We start from the raw sequence: 17,796 nt of genomic DNA on the forward strand, positions 1-17,796 counted from the left end.
GCGAAGGCTGCATATCAATGGAGATTGCCAAGGCTAAGAGTGTAACCTTTAACTCGGAGCTAAGCTCTCAGACTAGCCAATATGCATCGAGTTAGATTCCCAACCAGCCGGGTCTCCTGGCCAAATCGTGACGGTAGCCTTATCACTTGAGAGGCTATTGTGGGTTACGTTGGACCTCAATTGAGTGGATATCGTTTAACCCAGCTTCATGGGAGCCTGCTTCCGGCCGTTTCCCCGGACTTTGCGGGGTAGTTCGAAACGTCAAGACGCTAAGTAGATTGCTAAGTAGTTCTTATCTTTACCAGGAATTCCATCGTTGGTAGTCTAAAATGATGGCGAGAGGGGGTGATTAGGTAGTTGGGATGCGCATATAAAAGCGCATATCTCCCCCACTTAACGTTGTTGATCTTGGTAGCTCACCAACACTATTGAGCAAGCCATTGAGAAATTTGTCATTTTGAGTCATGTCTGAACCAAAAGTTCTGGCACATCATGGCCATGCCATGACTTCAGACGAAGAAAAACGCGCAGGATCCGGTGCCTCGAGAGACTCGTTCCAAGCTGCAGAGACCGTCCCCATCAGCAATGACCTTCATCGTACCCTCAGCCCGAGACAGATCCATGTGAGATAACTTTCGGCATCTTCATAATTACAACCACTGATAATATTCCAGATCATCTCTCTAGGTTCCAGTGTTGGTAGTGGGCTCTTCATCGCTACAGGCAAAGCCCTTGCAAATGGAGGGCCGGGGACTATGTTCATCGCTTACCTACTCGTCTGCACCGGTGTCTGGGCCAACCTACAAACACTGGGCGAGATGACGATCGCATTCCCGGTTTCCGGCAACTACATCGACTATGCTAGCAGATGGGTAGATCCAGCTTTGGCGTTTGGAGCTGGTTTTGCCGAATGGCTTGGTGAGTTTCCACACCCTGAGCTTGACAGGCTCACACCAACTAACTGGATTCAGGTTGGACAGCTGTTTTTGCTGCCGAAGCCGAGTTCTTTGTAGTCCTTGTTGACTATTGGGCTCAGGGCAGGGTACCTCACGGTGCACTAAGTATGTTCCACAGATCATCATGCTCGAGTTCTTCACTGACATGACGTAGTCTCCATCTTCTTAGTTATCTGCCTTATCGTCTTTCTCCTACCCAACAACGCCTTTGCATGGCTTCAATGTTTCGGATCTCTAGTGAAAGTCGCCTTGTTCGTGTTTGTCGTCATCTTCTCGATTGTACTGTTCGCAGGCGCTGGACCAGATCGTGACCATGAATGGGGGGCTTCTTGGCACAATGGACAAGCTTTCCAAAACGGATTTGGGGTAAGGCTTTAAAACCTGTCAAGTTACGAGGAAGATACTTACAATATCAGGGTTTCGCTAGCTGTGCCTTGTTGGCGATTTGGGCCGTTGGTGACCAAGTCTTTGTTGGTGTCATGGTAGGAGAGGCGTCATCTCCTCGATACTCTATGGGCCATGCATCTACTCTGGTCCCTCTCCGAGTTGGAGTCATGTACATGACTTGCGTTGTCCTTATCGGCCTTCTGATTACCTCTGATAACCCCGACCTCTTGGGCGCATCAGGTTCTGCCGCATCGCCCTTTGTCATCGCTGCCAAAGGAATCAAGGGAGTTCCTGATCTGATCAACGTGTGTATCATCATCGGTATCCTTGCAATTGCGTTGGAGTCGATTTACCTCCCATCACGTATCCTCAGAACCATGGCCTTGCAAGGATTGATCCCAGAGAAATTTAGTCACTGCGACGAGCGCGGTCGACCTCGTTGGGCGCTTGCCTTCACATCTGTTGTAGCAGTAGTCATGAGCTACATGAGTCTTAACGGTTAGTACTCCCCCTGTCTCCAATCTGCCTGTATCTGACACGGACAAGCTGGCGGAACCGAAGCTCTCAACTGGTTCGTGTCAATCACAAGCGCCTCATTCTTCTCCAACTGGGCCATCATCGCCTTTACGAGCTTCTTCTTCCACCGCGCGTTGAAGGCACAAGGTGATGAGATCTTCAGCCAGAGATATGCCTGGAGATCATTCGCCTGGCCTTCGTCGCCTGTCTACCTGATGCTAATTTGCGTGCTTTTGCTCGTATGCTTGTTCTACATGGCCATCAACCCCATCGTAAGAAACATGACCCTCTTGAACTGCTTGATAACACCAACTAACGTGGGATGAATAGAGTGGTACTGGGTTCACAGCCTACAACTTCTTCCAGAACCTAATTGGTTTGTTGATGATTGTGGTATTCACGCTAGGATATAAGGTCCTCATGCGTACCAAGTGGCAATCTGCTAAGACAGCCGATCTTCAAACTGGCCGAAATGAGCTTCGACCGGATGAAATTGAGTTCTTGGACAGTTACTATAGTCGCCCGTGGTGGCAGCGTCTTGGCACCTACCTGTCTCTATATTAAGGGGGGATGTGAAGCCCATCAGGTCGATGGAAGAGTGCTGGCAGAGACAAAGTCCGAAGCGTCCGCCTCGCGAAAGTATACCTCTTTTAAATGGGCGTTAAACTTGGGTTGTCAGGTTATGTACCAACCATCTGCAACAAATTAGTTCGCACCATAGGACTAGCTATAACCATATAGTACGAGTGATATCAATTTGAGTCATGGTTGGAGTTATGGTTGCACAGCCTTGCCTTTCCAAGGGATGTTACTCAGACAGCTGAATAGGCGAGCTTTATCGCAACCAATATGACGGCTATGAAGGTCCAGCGACATATATTGACTTTGGTTTGGCTTTGCTATGGTGGTAGTGATAACCACCGAGCGGCTCGGCATCACAGAAACAACAATATGTAGTACTTCTTGTATCTTCACAGCTCAGTGATTCAAACAGAGACTATCTTGTACATGCGCTAGTTTTCCTGACATATATCAGTGTGGAACTGTAGTGTAAAAGTATATTTATAAATAGAGCATACCTCATAGAGGTTTGAGATCGAGGTCCAAGAACAAATAAATGGCATACATGTGCCTTGGAATGAGGTTCAACCCACTATCCTTTCTCAGATATTTGATAGGCATGCATTGAATCTTTGTAACTTACACCATTTACGCTTGTGCATCCTTAGCCCATGATTCCCATTCATAAGCTGCAAGCATGAACGGTCCCACGCCATTCTGTCCATTCTCAAGAGTCGGTTGGGCTACGTAATACTACCTCTCGTCAGTGTGATTTCCTGCTATAGGCACTGCACTTACTTCAAAAGTCACGTTTGAATTGAGTAGTCCGCACTCAGCGACAGTACTGTTGAGAATGGTGGGACCGTCTTCGTCTTCTTCGATAAAGTTGGTGACAATGCTTGTGAAAGCGTCTCGTGCCATGTCAAGGTAATCACTGCGGTCCAGATATCCAAGGTCAATGGCCTTGAGCAGGCCCCATGTGAACATTGATGAGCCACTGCTCTCGACATAGTTACCCTCGCGCTCAGGATAAGGCTCGTTCATTACCTGCCACCAACTACCAGAAGCTGGGTCTCGAGACTCTTTTAGTCCAAGAGCAACAGATTCGAGATATCCAAGAATTTGGTCATGACCAACATGGCTAGTCGGGAAGAACTGCAAGACTTCGACAAGAGACATGAAATACCAGCCGAGGGCACGACCCCAGACGTTTGGTGCCCGGCCAGTTTTTGGATCAGCCCAAGAAGCTTTGCCGTCAACCCAGCCGTGGACATGGAGGCCTGTGGTCTTATTCACAGTATTTTCATGTATGAGCTCATATTGAAGCAAAATGTCATCCCAGGCAGTTTCATTGTCACGGTCGTATAGACTTGTCCACTTGGCATAGAAAGTGTCTGCCATGTATATACCGTCCAGCCACATCTGGTTTCGGAAGAATTGCTGGTGCCTAAAAGAAGTTTCAGACAACGAGAAACTGGTATAGTTTTGTTAGGTATCTTACCAAAAGCCACCAGATGGTGTACGGGGATACTTGTCAAGCATTCTTCTGATAGTGTTGGCTGCAGTCTTGTACTTTTCCTGTCCCGTCTCGTTGTATAGATAGAGATAATTGTGCCCCATTCGATACTCATCGAGGATGTATTTGGATGTATTGAGACCTTTAATAGTGCCGTTGTCAAGTACCACAGGGCCAGCGATCTGCCCAATGTACCAATCGAGGTATTTGTCGTCCCCAGAAAGCTCATAGGCTTTCTCAAACCCCAGGTAGAGCACTGCATCCTGATATCCACGGTCAGGTGCGACACCCTTTGCGATCATTGTGTCTGCCATTCGAGTCAAGTACGAAGACTCGATTTGAGCAGACGCAGCGGTCAAGAGGATGGCCCATGACATAAGTTTCATGATGACGGTGTTTAAAGGGTTTAATATCCCAACTGTAGAGGTTTGGGCTGCGCAGAGTCCCCCCAGGGGTCGAAACATACATGGCTTATATATGTGTCTACATATCACGTTGAATCAGCAATAACTAGCGGGGTTACAACATATCCTGTGAATAGCAGAGCGAATGCGACTTTGCACCTTGTGATGAATTTCGTTTCAAAAGGCCTTGTCTTGATGCCCTATTTGGTCACCAATGAGGGGAAATGGCACACATTCAGGTCGCACTGATCCTCGCCGTCCACCAATGAGCAGCGAACTGTTCCTTCATGCATGCAAGACATTTATTTATACGAGCAATCTTCATGTCGATCAGTGCTTGATAAGAGACGTGATAGGACATGATAATATTGATCAACTGATGTATCTTGCAGTGGATGTTGCTATGGTCCTCAATTGGGCCTGGTTAATAGCAACCCAAGCCACACATGAACCATTCATTCCCTTATGCAAGTCAAGTCAGGCGCTTATGCTGGAATCCAATCCGCTTCCACGTGAATGGCCTTTGTCATTTTTTTGTTTTCTCTTGGTTGTTTGGGTATTGTCTGCATAAGCATCCGAAAGTGGGGGGACTTACTTAGAGAACTATCATTTTGACTAATAGGTAAACTTCCCAGATAGGCACCAATATGACTAGATTCTGGGAATATTCTTGTTGTAGAGACGTAAATTACATTCACATGTTTACAAGGTCGGTATGGATCGGATAGGTAATATTAAACTTGTTGGACTATCTCCGTAAACTAAAAAGATAAAATCGGCGTGCCAAATGTTGGCATTCTCAGAATAAATTTCAATAAGACGTTCATGAGTATCATTCAGGTCTAGACCTTGGTGGGAGCCACCTCGTGGATCTGTTGACCCTCGGAGGAAATGTTATCAACCTCCTCATTTAGAACCTCTCTCTCGACCTTGTCCATAGTCACGTGGCCAACAGCAGCGTTGTCACCATCAATAACCTTGGCGACTTCCTCAAGAGTAGGTCCTCGGGTCTCGACATACATAAAGTAGATGAAGGTAACCTCTCCAAAGACCCAGATGGTGTAGATGAGGTAGAGTCTCCAGGTGTTGCCACCATAGATCTCGCCATCGACTGTCCATGCATCGAAAGCCAGAGGGTTGAGGTAGTTGTTCAAGAGGAGAGCGATCTGGACAGAAATGTTCAGGATCATGAGACCCTTGGCACGAAGAGAGTAGGGTAGAATCTCAACGGCGTAACCGATAAGGAGACCAGACCAACATGTAGAGTAGAAGACACCGTGCAGCCAGACAAGGAAGATCATGGCATTGTTGGCTCCTGGGGCCTGATGTTGCTCGTATAGACCGCAGGTGAGAGTCCAGAAGATAAGAACAACGAACATGCCGCCAGTAGCAAACAAGAAAGAAAATCGACGGTTAAGGCGGTCGACAAACAGAGCGCATCCGATAGAGACGGCCATATCGAGAATGGTCTTTCCAGCAGTGATGATGAGACGATCTTGCTCGCTCGTCAATCCTGCATTCTCGTAGAGAATAGAAGAGTAGTTGGAAACGACACCGTTGCCAGACCATTGAGAGAAGATACCCAGAGAGAAGAGAACAATAAGACGGTAGCGGTTTCCCTTGGTCTTGATAAAATCGATGTACGAAGAGCTGTTGTCAGCCATCTGCTCAGCCTTAATAGTCTCGCGGATCTCCCGGTACTCGAATTGGACAGTAGGATGGTTGACATTGCCGTTGGCGTGGTATTTGGCAAGAACATTCAAGGCCTCATCGTGACGATCCTTGGCGATGAGGAAACGAGGAGACTCGGGGATCCCTGTAAAGACCATGTTAGTACATATTGGCACGATATATCACTCGGCGGTTTACTTACAGAAAAGGACGACGAGCTGAAGGAGACCGGGGGCGCCCTGAAGAATAGCGGGGAATCGCCATGACCAGTCGTTACCCCAGAAAGAAGTACCAAAACATGTCCAAGAAACAAGGAAAGACCCCAAGTTCCAGAGACAGTTGTAAACTGTGGTGAAACGAGCACGGTGCTGAGGATGGCAGAGCTCGGCGAGAAGCATAGGAGAGGCGATTTGGGCGAACGAGTTACCGAAACCGAGAAGAACACGACCACCGGAGAATGTAGCATAGTTAGGAGCACCAGCCTGGAGGCCAGCACCAATAGCCATGATGATGAAACCAAGAGCAATGGAAGGACGACGACCCCAGCGATCGGTGATGAGGGGGACAAGAGGGATAGAGGCGACTGAACCGATCTGGTAGAGGGCAATGAGGAGACCAAGTCTGTCGCCCTTTGGGTCGTCGAAGAAGGCCTTCCAACTATCAAAGTTCTGAACATTGTTCATGTACATTCTGCAAAGGTCGGTCAGTATACACTATTATTCGTTGGATCCGGAGAATACATACCCATCCCAACCAGTTCCCATAGAAGAAGCGCAAAGAACGCAGGCGTAAAAGGTCAACTTCCTCAGAGCTGGGTCCTTGTACCAGATGACTTTCTCGAACTTGGGGGCTTCATCTCGAAGCCTCTGGGTCTTCTCGTCGGCCCCAAGGCCCATAATCTCCTTGATACCCATGATGATTACTCAATCGATCAATCGGTTATAAAACAGAGGAGGTGATTGAATTAGGTTTGCTGTTGCAGTGAAGGGTGAGGAAAAGAGTGGGTGAAGTCTGGGGGCATCCCTGGATAGATATAGAAAAAACGCGTTGAAGGCGTGGCAGGCCTGTAAGTCGAGAACACCCAAAAGATGGACGGACGTGCGGACCGGACTTCAGACCCCAGATTATGGGGAGAGCAGAGGTTACAACCGAGCAGGCAAAAATGGTAATCGATAGATCAAATGGCAGTCGTCCGCTTAATGGGTCCCACTCCCTTGAATATCGGAATGGGCGATCTTGTTCCACCTTGGCTCTTGGAAGTCTTGGTAGTCATGAGTCTTAGCCAAGATGGAGGCCGGGCCGCAGTCTTTGAACAAGGATATGGGCTTAACGGGGTTACCTTTACAGGGGTGTACAAAATTGGATCAGTCACAAGCTGGGGGAGATAGAGACTAGAATCTGATTCTGGCCTTTTTTTGAACAAACAACGTTGGTTGCTAACTATTGTACGGAGCACTCCGTGATGAACGAGAATAATGGGGCTCTGCCGATTGACCCCTTGTAGGCAGTATTCCCGCTATTAGCCTATTACGGTTGACCTACCGAGAGAGTCCATGGGGATAACCTCGACCTAATGGGAAAAAGGGGGCCCATTTCCTCATTTCGCCACGGCGTTTCATCCAGGAACACCATGCTATGTATTCATCCTCTGTGGACAACGCACAGATCATAATCTACATTCATATGATGCCCTGATCTGATCCTGTAGTGGAAGCATTCAATTGAGGTAAGCTGACACAGAGTATACAGTAGACAGCAATGCTTGTGGCATGTCTTGCAATTACATTCTGCCAGTGGCCAACTTGAACAGCAACCACCCAATATGCTGTGCCTCCATTATTCGCCTTCTTCCAAGACAACTCATGATGTTTTAGAGAATCCTTTTCGTACAATAAAGCGACAAGTGAGGGAGTGCTAAGCTACTCAACGGCGCGGAATGGACGCGCTCAACCAGTTGTCGGGATATTCTCCAGTCTTGGCCTAGAGGTAAAATTGGCTAAATACGGGTAAATGCGGGTAAAGTACAACCTTATAATGAGTGCCAAGCCCTCGCCAATAGTGTCGTGCCTCTTGTCTGTTCAAGGAAATCTTTCCATGTCTTTACCGCCATCAGCCGCAAACACACGAACAAACATGCGAGAAACCCCGTCAATTCTCGGTACATTCCTCATCGAAGAAAATGAACATTCGCCAACTCGTCTCGGCACGTGGAGCTGGAATTCAGCCGCCATGGGGGAGGATCTAGTCTAGTCTGGCCCAACAGTCAGACGGTTCAAAGTCTGACCTTGGCGGGTCGCCTGATATAACCCCAGCGAAAGCCAAGGACGTTTAAATGGAGACAACAGGACTTTTGATCAACCCTCATACGGCGAACAAACATGTTCCAAGCACTTGGCGCTTTGCCGACTCATTGACCCAGATTTTACTCTCCACTTAACAAGACTTGACCTGAGCTTGCGACAAGGGACGAGGAATCGAGGGCCGATATCCCCATGGGCTCAGGAATTCCCCCGTTTGTTTAATTTTAGTGTGGGCATGGCCGATGGATCGATTTTTCTTTTATCGTCCCATGGTGAACACGAAAAACACCCGTATTTCCACAGCGAATTGTAAGTAAAAGAAACGGTATAGGTTAATAGGATATTTTTTACAAAAAAGACAAGAGGACATTAACCGCCCAAGATACGGTGCCATCGCGATGGAGTTGATGAAGCCTGCTATTTTCGCACCAATAGTCTTCCAATTACGTACAACCAAACTTCCAACAGAAGACAGAATCCCCCTCGCAATTCAAACCCATTTTGCAAGTGAATTGGCCATTATTTTGCTCAAAGTGTGCCACGCACTCGCAGTGTTCTTTTCAATATCCAAGTAGTTGCGGGTACTATCCGGCATTTGCTAAATTTATATTGTGATTTCAGGCTATTTTACACAGGATTCGACAAGTCCATGTAGATTGCTATACATGGATGTAGGCCTTGGTAGCCTTCAAGGGCGAGAAAAGAGTATGCTTCTTCAAGACAAATCTGCAGTTCACGATATCATCGCCACCTTGAAGTTCTCGATGTCAGAATTAAATGCACTGATGCTGTGCCATGGGTGGGTAATCTCAACGGTCGAAACCGACGGCATGTGGCAACTGCGAAGCGCCTTGGCCTTGGCTTTGTTGATCATGATTCCGTGTTTGTGGTTCAACTATATCCCAGGGGTAGACCTTGCCTTGCTATTAATGGGTCCCGATGGCACCAATGCACAAGTGACACATCCAAGTGCATGCATGTGGCGATTAATTGAGACAAGTACTCATTACACACTTGGCGTGGAGAAGATATTGCACCTGAATATCACGGAGATCCGTAGATCCGAGTCCACTCAAGCTGTTTTGTCTTGCCTGGGCCAAGAAGATGTAGTCCAATAACGACCAGATGACCTGCATTGTGTGAATGGCTAGAACTAAAACTCTGAGGAGGCATCATGTATGAAGAGGGGAGGACATGGGATGTCTTGGTCTTTCAAGGTTGAATACAGCACTTGGAGGTGATGCCTAGACTCTGTGCTTTGCAATAGAGCATCACTCGTTGCGCTTAGTCCAATCAGCCAGACCCTCGAGAAACGTTGTATGGACATCGGCCTCTCCGGTCTTTTGCAAAACCTCCTGGTACTCTTTTTCGCCCAGACACTGGAAAAAGAGCAGAATTCCTGCCCAGATAAAGTCCGTGTAACTGACGGTGTCACCTAAGAAATAAGGTCCTGAGCTGTTCTCCTTGAGTAATTCTGTAATCTCACGAGTGAAAGGTTCCGCTCGGTCCAATGCTCCAGGGGAGTTTTTCTCTCCGTACTCATACAACGGCATTCCGACGTCTTCTTGTCGCGTGGTAAGGAAGAAATCAATGCTCTTGTCACCAAGGATATTTCTGGCGACGCCGGGAACGTATATAGGTGTCATTTGAGTCATGAACTTCACCATGGACGCCCTGAGACGAAGCTGCATTGGGTGATTGAGACTCACGCTAGGCTCTGGGTACTTTTCCTCGATGTAGTCGGCAATCTTGTAAGAGTCCATGACGTAGGTGCCGTCGGGCATCTGTATGGCTGGGAGGGTGAACTCGGGGTTTTGTTCATTTGGTGAAACACTGGAAACGCGAACGTTATTGAGAATACTCGCTCGTCGTTACTCCAACATTATTTACTCACTGTTGACTCAGTTGTTCCTTGATCTGTGGATACTCAAGCTATATCTCTTAGTAAGGTCAACTTGCATAAACGTCCAGGACTCACCCATTCAGTTTTGTAGTTGAGTCCTTTAAAGTTGAGAAGTAGACGTGCTGAGACGCGTCAATATCCACATTCCAACATCAAAGCTTGGCAGGAAAAGACCAACTTCTCCAAATATTCATGGACCAACAAACCTGGGGTGGCTTGGTGGGAATATCGAATAAGGTTATGGTATCAGAAGACATGGTTTTATCGGACCTTTTTCGTATTGTACAGGTAGAGAGCTTGGGTCAAGTGATTCAGTCTCGGCGGCATAACTGCGAGGAGCATTGCTGCAGGAAAGGATATAAATAGTATCTTGTCCGTAATCACGACATTAATCAGCAGTTTACAGATCAGCCAATCCTTCAATGGCGTCGTATCTTTCCCCTCATCATATCGATAAGCCTTGATCCTTTGAAGTCGAAAAGGGCAGGTGTTATGTTCAATACTCCACTACAAAACTGCTAGACAGGCACTAAAAGGACAGGTATGGGTGTCTTGAACTACCTACAGATTATTATTCACGCTCCTATCTTAGCAAATAACAGGAGAGTCAATTGTATCCCTGACTTCTTGGTAGTTTATATATCTAATTGAACGCACAGAATTTACCGTTGGTGCAAAGGTATTCAGGCAGCGCTTCTTAGCGAGGACAAGTTCGGGTTACCTATCCGCTAGACACAATGACTTTGGTTCATGGGTCTCTCTACAGGTAGCCGCTAAAAATGAATTCGTCGTCACAGAAACCTAACATGGCCTGTCTTGCCTCCCCGGCCTTATTGCTCCGAAGGCGCTGGACTACTATTTCTAGACTCTTTGCAAATCATGTTTAGGACAAGAATTAATCGTTTATAAACATTTGTCCGGCCTCAACTTGGATCACGCAGGTCGGCAGCACGTACGGCAATTCCATGACATATTCAAACTGAATGGCCCTCACGGTGACCACGATGTTTTTGTCATGTATCCTCTTGGAATGAGTCTCAGGACCCTGCAAGAGTTGCAGAAGGATAATGTCTTCCAGCAGACTCTTGTCACGACTGCCCTCGACCAAACACTACTGGGTGTGAACTATCTGCACGACGCCAACGTGATTCATACTGGTGATCTTCTACCTCAATCTTTTAACACTTATGTCTGACTAACTATGACAAGATATTCACTTTGATAACCTTTTCATTGCTTTGACCGACGACTCGATTCTCTCCACAGTCGAGGATAACGAGCTTCACCGACCCTCAGCACGAAAATACGTTGACGACGCCGTCATTCACATATCTCAGTACCTGTTAGGAGGTGCTGGTGACCTCACAGTTTGCGACCTAGTTCAAGTACGCATAGGAAATGTGCACTGCACCGCGGAAGTGAAATGTCGGTGCCGTATCGCGCTCCCGAGGTCATTCTCGGCATGACATGGGGAAATGCTGTGGATATCTGGAGTGTAGGACTTTTGGTGAGAAACACTGGCACTTTCTCTTCCAACATGAGTATCACATTACATGAAATTACTATTCAGATACTCCTCTCCGTAAGTCCGTTACTCAGTCAAGAGTTTCGCAATACCATCGGCTGTAGTATTTCCACCACTCAATACGATGCCCAGGTCCCAAACATCCGCCTGCGCCTCTTTCTCAACCATAGACCGGAAATCCTCGTTAAACAAAACTACAGCAAGTGGTACCGCGGCACTTGGTTCAACGAACAATTTCATCCTTTCTAGAATCAGCTTCATGGCCGCCTTGATTTCCTCTTCTGATACACTGTACATGCTGTGAACAAGCTTCCGTTCGTAGAGGATACCCCAGGGATGGACGCCCAAGTAGGAGCGTAGCCCGTCCGCAATGGACATGCTATCGACAGAGGTAATCCTCGATCCTTGTTCTATGCCACGCTTGGCATCATCCGCTCCTTGAAATGACGGTTCAGCTCCGAAGACTTTGATGCCGGTGTTTTCGCAACTCAATGCCACCCCGGACAACATCCCACCACCACTGCAAGGAGTAATAATGCCTTTAAGACCCTTGACCTGCTTCTGTAGCTCGAGACCCATTGTTCCCTGTCCCAATATGATGTCAGGGTGATCGTACGGCGGAACAAGGCGTGCGCCTGTTTCAGCCACGACCTTCTCAGCTACAGCCAGGCGATCTGTAAGAGTACTGAAGATAACATTTGCCCCATAGCCTTTGGTAGCAGCTACCTTGCTGGGTATTGTGATTGATGGCATCACAACATGAGCAGGCATATCGTTTTCTCGGGCGGCTAGTGCAAGGGCTTGTGCATGGTTACCTATCATCACCCAGTCAGAGAATCAGCCCCAAAGGTGTCAATGAGAACGGAACATACCTGAGCTATGTGTGGCAACGCCCTTCTCTTTTCCACCACTCTCGGCCCACCCGGGCTCCAGCTTTAGTCTTTCAATAGCATGGAATGCTCCTCGTGCCTTGAAAGCCCCAGCACGTTGAAAGTTCTCGCATTTGAACCACAATCTGAGTTGAGGTTTGGCGGGCTTCGAATCACTATTCTGGCTAGCAAAGGAAGCGAGATCTCTTGGCGCTGAAGCAAGCTCGTTTATGTAGCTACTTGTCATGACTGGAGTTAAATGCACATGAGACTCGATGAGACGATGTGCCACGATAACAGAATCCCTTGTTAAGGGAGGGCAAGTTGAGATATCTGCCATGGTGTGATGTTCGTATTTGGGGGCTTTTGGAACAAATATGATGGGTAAAGGCAAGAAATAGGAATACAGAGCAGTTGCAATTATATATCAAAACCAAAGCTTGTAGCATCAGAGCCGTCAGCTTCGGTCTTATGCCCAGCCCATGGATTGCAATCCTTAGTTCATCTAAAGATGGAAGCTATCATTTACGTACTATTCTTGAAACAGAAGGTAGATTGTAGTTCAGTATGACACGTTTCATGCATCAATGGACGACACACACTGCATTTTTGACAGGAAGAATCACAACGTGACACAACCAACAATGGGATCCAGAATACAATCAATTATTAATATTAACAGAGATCAGCAAAATGATAAACAGATCAAGTGATTGGTTGCACAATGAGATGAGGGGCTGTTGCTAGTTCTGTATGACAAGCTGGCCGACACGTACCAAACATTGACCCCGCCTTTCTCTCACCGTCTATCGCCGCCTTATCTATAACTAGATACATCTCCAACATCAACTTGTAACAATTCATAGCAATTCAAGTAACAAAAACATTTATCCCAAGACTCATCATGGAGAACGACAGAGACTACTTACTCTCCCTTCGAGCCGTCAGAGATCATGCCAACAAAGTCTTGCAGGCTGCAAAGCAGGGAGATCTAAAGCATTTCGACTACGACGAGAGCCGCATGACTGAGGTTGCAGATTACGTATCCAAGGTCATTGACGTGAGTAGTCCCCCCATACCATAACATGGAGATTCATCAACTAACCAATCCCTTCAGCGTGATTTTGGTCCCGACAAATACCACACAATTCCACCTCATGGTCGCTGGCAGCATTTCGATGTTGGAGGTGTTCCTCGTGTCGACTCTCTGATCAAACAGTGGTCTAGCGAAGCCGAGGTCGACAAGACTGAAATCACAAGACGCTTGGTAGATCTTTTCTTTGTGTCAGTTCTTCTGGATGCCGGTGCAGGCGATGTCTGGCGCTACAAGGAGTCCGGTTCTGGTCAAGAAGTCGTTCGTAGTGAGGGTATCGCTGTCGCCTCGCTTCATATGTTTCAGGCTGGTGCTTTCAGTTCTGACGATTCAGCAAAGAATGAGGTTGACGGTAAGTTGCTTACTCATAACAATAAGTTCCAATTCTAATGTCTTGATGTAGGAAAGGGACTGGTCCAGCTGCAAGAATCGAATTTCAACACACACTTCCAAGTCTCGGCTGACAACCTCATGGTCGGCGTTTCATCACGGGTTCAACTTCTTCAAGCAGTCGGCTCGTCTCTACTAAAGCAGCCAGATGTCTTTGGAGAGTCAGGCCGCCCAGGAAATTTGGTCGGTAAGTTAACTTGCGACACTGTCTACCTTGAAGCCCCTATGCTCACCTCTGGTTTCCAGATTATCTCGTGACAAAGTCTTCTGGCTCCAAGACGTTAGGCTACGAACAGCTCTGGTCTTGTTTGCAAGCTCTTTTGATCCCTTCCTGGCCAGGCAATCGAACAGTCTTCAATGGTCAGCCAATCGGTGATGCATGGCCTCTTGATGTTCTCGCTAGCATCGCGGAGAAGGAGGGAGACAATCAGGAAAAGAGCAAGATCCAACCTTTCCACAAACTTACCCAGTGGCTGGCTTACTCTCTGTCGGTAATCTTTGAAAGGCAGCTGGGATACACCTGGGAGAACATGAGCCTTGGGACTGGGTTGCCCGAGTACCGTAACGGCGGACTGTATGTCGATCTCGGAGTCCTCAGGCTCAAGAATGATGATCTACAAGTTGGAAAGAAAAGTTCGGGCCAGGAATTGCCCCAGTTCGATGCCTCCTCTGATGTTATCGTCGAATGGCGAGCTATGACAGTGGCCCTGCTGGACGAATTACACAAGATGCTCCAGGCCAGGTATAAGCCTCGTGGAGTGGAGCTGAGTCTTCTTCAGATGCTGGAAGCAGGAACTTGGAAGTCTGGACGAGAGTTGGCTGCTGAGCTGAGACCTGATACAAAGTGCAGCCCAATCCTGGTCATCAGCGACGGTACTCTGTATTAGACTAGTATTAGACTGTGGCAGCACATTCGATACTGGCATATAAGTCGCACTTGAAAGATGACCGGCAACAGGATTAATCGGAATTTTTGTTCTTTTAACCTTGACTCTTGACTACCGATATTCTACTGACAGTCAATTGTAGCCAGTCCCTGCCTTGCCATAATTTGGGTGACCTCTTCCTTTGCTTTCCATGACTGCAAGCCCTTCGCCTTTCTTAGATTCCATCAAACTCATATCCATGAGCTTCTCATAGAATGGTACAGACCGCTCCCAATCTCCTGTAAACAATATTGTTCGTCGCAAATGCGGCATAGAGTCCACCACTTCCTGGACACAACGGATCAACCAGCTTCCCAGTCCTTTTCCTTGGAGGGTTGGGTCAACCCAGACATCTGTGAGATATGCAAAGGTAACATAGTCCGTAACTAATCGAGCGATCCCAACCAGTTTGACATCTGATGGCGTATCATCTGATTGAGGTTGTTCGTAGACGCCAAAGGAGACTGAGTTGTCAAGAGCCTCTCGGAAGGCATCCGGTGGCAAAGAATTTGCCCAGTAGAATGTGGATGAGTCAAATATATCTTTTAATTGAGATAGGGGGAATAGACTCGGGTCTGTAGATATATAGAATTTGTCTCTTGTCCAGGACAGTGACTGGCACTTCGATTTGATTGATGCCATGCCGTTGATTTGATGCAGCGTCGGGCTCAGATAAGTGAGAGTTTCTAAAAAGCTGAACTATGGTCTAAAAACCCCGAATGTGAAGAGGTAGAAAGAAACTGTGTTTATATCTGTGAGTACATTGAGTGTGACTCACCCATGTCTCCGATGCGCCCTTCGTCTTGTCGCTAATTCAGGTGCCAGAGTTTTTTCAATTTTCAGCTGGTACACACTAAAAGACAGCAGCATATATTGATCAATGGGTCAGTGTTACGAGGCTGAAAGTGCCCTTGGCGCTTGTCGGCGTTTCCAAACCGGAGTGATCGGACAAGGCTCCGAATTATAAAAGTGTCGGAAATGATTCCCGAAGCCTTTCGCTTCTGAGCAATACTGCCACAGACTGCTGTATCCACCTTGGTCCTTTGCTTAAGCAATCCTCTCCAATAATCTCTAAATTCTAGAAGGAAAATCCATCGAACTTGTTATGGCTGTCTTGTCATTTCCCCCTTGCCTTTCGAGAGTAACGACTTGGCTGCGAAAGCTGCCATAGTTGAAGCATGCGTGACATTCTCAGCTTATCCCCCAGTATAGATCACCGCAATTGCAATGCCACTTGATTAGGTTCTCGGTTCCGATACCAGGGGCTGCGCCATGTAGCTAATCAGTGACTGGGGAGTGATCAGGCTGTAGCGTATTTACAATCCTTGTCACGCCTAACAGCTGTCGGAAATTAGAGGAAAAGTCAGAGTCTTACCTCAAAAACAAAGTAAGCCAGGAATACTTCCATAGGTACTGTGGTATCTATCTCCGGCATTGCGGCATTTGTTAAAACCCGAGCCCGCAGGAAAGCGCCAGGATGATGGGGTCTGTGCAAGGATGGTCATACGCAGAGGATGAATAAAGTTCACGTTGGTGACAAACAACCAACTAGGATATGCATACAACGCTAGACCTTATGAAATGACCTGGCATATCCCACTGGTATATCAATCATCCTCACCTGCTCTTATCAAGAACAACTTTTCTAGCAGATTTGAATCGCCCTCTCTCCTATTCACGATAAACACTCAAGCCCATATCTACAAGAATGCAAGGTGCCATGCAGTCGAGCGATGCGTTACCTTTGACGGTGGAGGAGCTCACCGCCTCTTGGTTTGCCAAGATCCTCGAAAAGCCAGTTAAAGATGTCACCGTCGACGAAACTATTCACGGAACAGCCTCCAAGATTTTGCTCAAGTTGGCTTTCGACGACGAAACCATTGCAAGAGTATGTGTCAAGGGCGGGTTTAACCCAGCTCTCGTGGCATCTCTCCCCTTTATGTTCGCCGTCTATCGACTGGAAGCCGAATTCTATTACTACCTTGCACCAAAACTCAAGATCCCACTTCCACGAACGATTTATGCCGGTACCGATACTGTTAATGGACAGGGCATTGTGGTACTTGAAGACCTCAAAGCGCAAGGATATACATTTGGAAACCCTCTCGAGACATGGCCTGTCAGTCGTGTAGAGGCGAGTGTCAAACAGTTGGCTACGCTACATGCCAGTACTTGGGGCAGTAACGGCGATGACATCCCGTCTCTCAGTAAAACAGTATCCCTGAGAGATGCTATCGTCGGTTTATTGGCGCCGAGTGAATGGGACAAGCGTTTTGCCCCAGATGCAAGACCACCTGTTCCCCAATACATGGAGAATCGCGAACTTATCGCCGCAACTTTCAAGGCACTTTGGGACTCTGAGACCAAGATGAACTGCCTCGTCCATGGAGATGCACATGTTGGTAACACATTCATCTCGCCATCTGGAGAACCTGGATTCCTCGACTGGCAAGTCATCCATCCTGGATCAGCTATGCATGATGTGGCCTACTTCATTATTGGGGCACTCTCAATCGATGACCGACGACAGCACGAGAAGGCGCTCCTGCAGTCCTACTTGGAAGCTTTACACGCTGCAGGAGGACCCGAAATACTCCTAGAAGATGCCTGGGAAGAGTACCGGAAACAAGCGTTCCATGGGTTTGCATGGGTTCTTGCTGGGCCCATGATGCAGAAACGTGAAATTGTGGATGTAATGAGTGAGCGACATTGTACCGCGATTGATGACCACAAACTCATAGAACTACTGGGGGCTTAGCTGAATGCAGGTCAGGTACAA

The 17,796-nt window shown here is 47.5% G+C and overlaps 9 protein-coding genes across 9 annotated transcripts; 4 read left to right on the forward strand and 5 right to left on the reverse strand.

Annotated features, from left to right (window-relative positions):
* Nucleotides 1-503: 503 nt before the first annotated feature.
* FPOAC1_005491 (uncharacterized protein) lies at nt 504-2,423 on the forward strand (the record flags this gene model as incomplete). Its single annotated transcript, XM_044850018.1, has 7 exons — nt 504-623; nt 675-918; nt 972-1,061; nt 1,111-1,322; nt 1,373-1,841; nt 1,890-2,131; nt 2,190-2,423. 7 exons carry the CDS (start codon nt 504-506, stop codon nt 2,421-2,423), a joined length of 1,611 nt encoding a protein of 536 aa, XP_044708728.1.
* Nucleotides 2,424-3,068: 645 nt separating this feature from the next.
* On the reverse strand, nt 3,069-4,322 carry FPOAC1_005492 (uncharacterized protein; the record flags this gene model as incomplete). Its single annotated transcript, XM_044850019.1, has 3 exons — nt 3,069-3,173; nt 3,219-3,867; nt 3,922-4,322. 3 exons carry the CDS (start codon nt 4,320-4,322, stop codon nt 3,069-3,071), a joined length of 1,155 nt encoding a protein of 384 aa, XP_044708729.1.
* An 860-nt stretch (nt 4,323-5,182) lies between these two features.
* On the reverse strand, nt 5,183-6,925 carry FPOAC1_005493 (uncharacterized protein; the record flags this gene model as incomplete). Its single annotated transcript, XM_044850020.1, has 3 exons — nt 5,183-6,156; nt 6,214-6,701; nt 6,756-6,925. The coding sequence occupies 3 exons, from the start codon at nt 6,923-6,925 to the stop codon at nt 5,183-5,185; spliced, it is 1,632 nt and encodes a 543-aa protein (XP_044708730.1).
* Nucleotides 6,926-9,582: 2,657 nt separating this feature from the next.
* Nucleotides 9,583-10,471, reverse strand: FPOAC1_005494 (uncharacterized protein; the record flags this gene model as incomplete). The annotated part of the gene is made up of 4 exons (XM_044850021.1): nt 9,583-10,144; nt 10,206-10,243; nt 10,290-10,336; nt 10,393-10,471. 4 exons carry the CDS (start codon nt 10,469-10,471, stop codon nt 9,583-9,585), a joined length of 726 nt encoding a protein of 241 aa, XP_044708731.1.
* Nucleotides 10,472-11,229: 758 nt separating this feature from the next.
* Nucleotides 11,230-11,680, forward strand: FPOAC1_005495 (uncharacterized protein; the record flags this gene model as incomplete). Its single annotated transcript, XM_044850022.1, has 2 exons — nt 11,230-11,371; nt 11,424-11,680. The coding sequence occupies 2 exons, from the start codon at nt 11,230-11,232 to the stop codon at nt 11,678-11,680; spliced, it is 399 nt and encodes a 132-aa protein (XP_044708732.1).
* Nucleotides 11,681-11,805: 125 nt separating this feature from the next.
* Nucleotides 11,806-12,948, reverse strand: FPOAC1_005496 (uncharacterized protein; the record flags this gene model as incomplete). The annotated part of the gene is made up of 2 exons (XM_044850023.1): nt 11,806-12,554; nt 12,612-12,948. The coding sequence occupies 2 exons, from the start codon at nt 12,946-12,948 to the stop codon at nt 11,806-11,808; spliced, it is 1,086 nt and encodes a 361-aa protein (XP_044708733.1).
* A 564-nt stretch (nt 12,949-13,512) lies between these two features.
* On the forward strand, nt 13,513-14,978 carry FPOAC1_005497 (uncharacterized protein; the record flags this gene model as incomplete). Its single annotated transcript, XM_044850024.1, has 4 exons — nt 13,513-13,668; nt 13,726-14,053; nt 14,105-14,278; nt 14,338-14,978. 4 exons carry the CDS (start codon nt 13,513-13,515, stop codon nt 14,976-14,978), a joined length of 1,299 nt encoding a protein of 432 aa, XP_044708734.1.
* A 132-nt stretch (nt 14,979-15,110) lies between these two features.
* Nucleotides 15,111-15,659, reverse strand: FPOAC1_005498 (uncharacterized protein; the record flags this gene model as incomplete). Its single annotated transcript, XM_044850025.1, has 1 exon — nt 15,111-15,659. One exon carries the CDS (start codon nt 15,657-15,659, stop codon nt 15,111-15,113), a length of 549 nt encoding a protein of 182 aa, XP_044708735.1.
* A 1,066-nt stretch (nt 15,660-16,725) lies between these two features.
* FPOAC1_005499 (uncharacterized protein) lies at nt 16,726-17,775 on the forward strand (the record flags this gene model as incomplete). The annotated part of the gene is made up of 1 exon (XM_044850026.1): nt 16,726-17,775. The coding sequence occupies one exon, from the start codon at nt 16,726-16,728 to the stop codon at nt 17,773-17,775; it is 1,050 nt and encodes a 349-aa protein (XP_044708736.1).
* Nucleotides 17,776-17,796: the final 21 nt, after the last annotated feature.

Source organism: Fusarium poae, chromosome 2 (assembly GCF_019609905.1).
Source record: "Fusarium poae strain DAOMC 252244 chromosome 2, whole genome shotgun sequence".
Lineage (NCBI taxonomy): Eukaryota > Fungi > Ascomycota > Sordariomycetes > Hypocreales > Nectriaceae > Fusarium > Fusarium poae.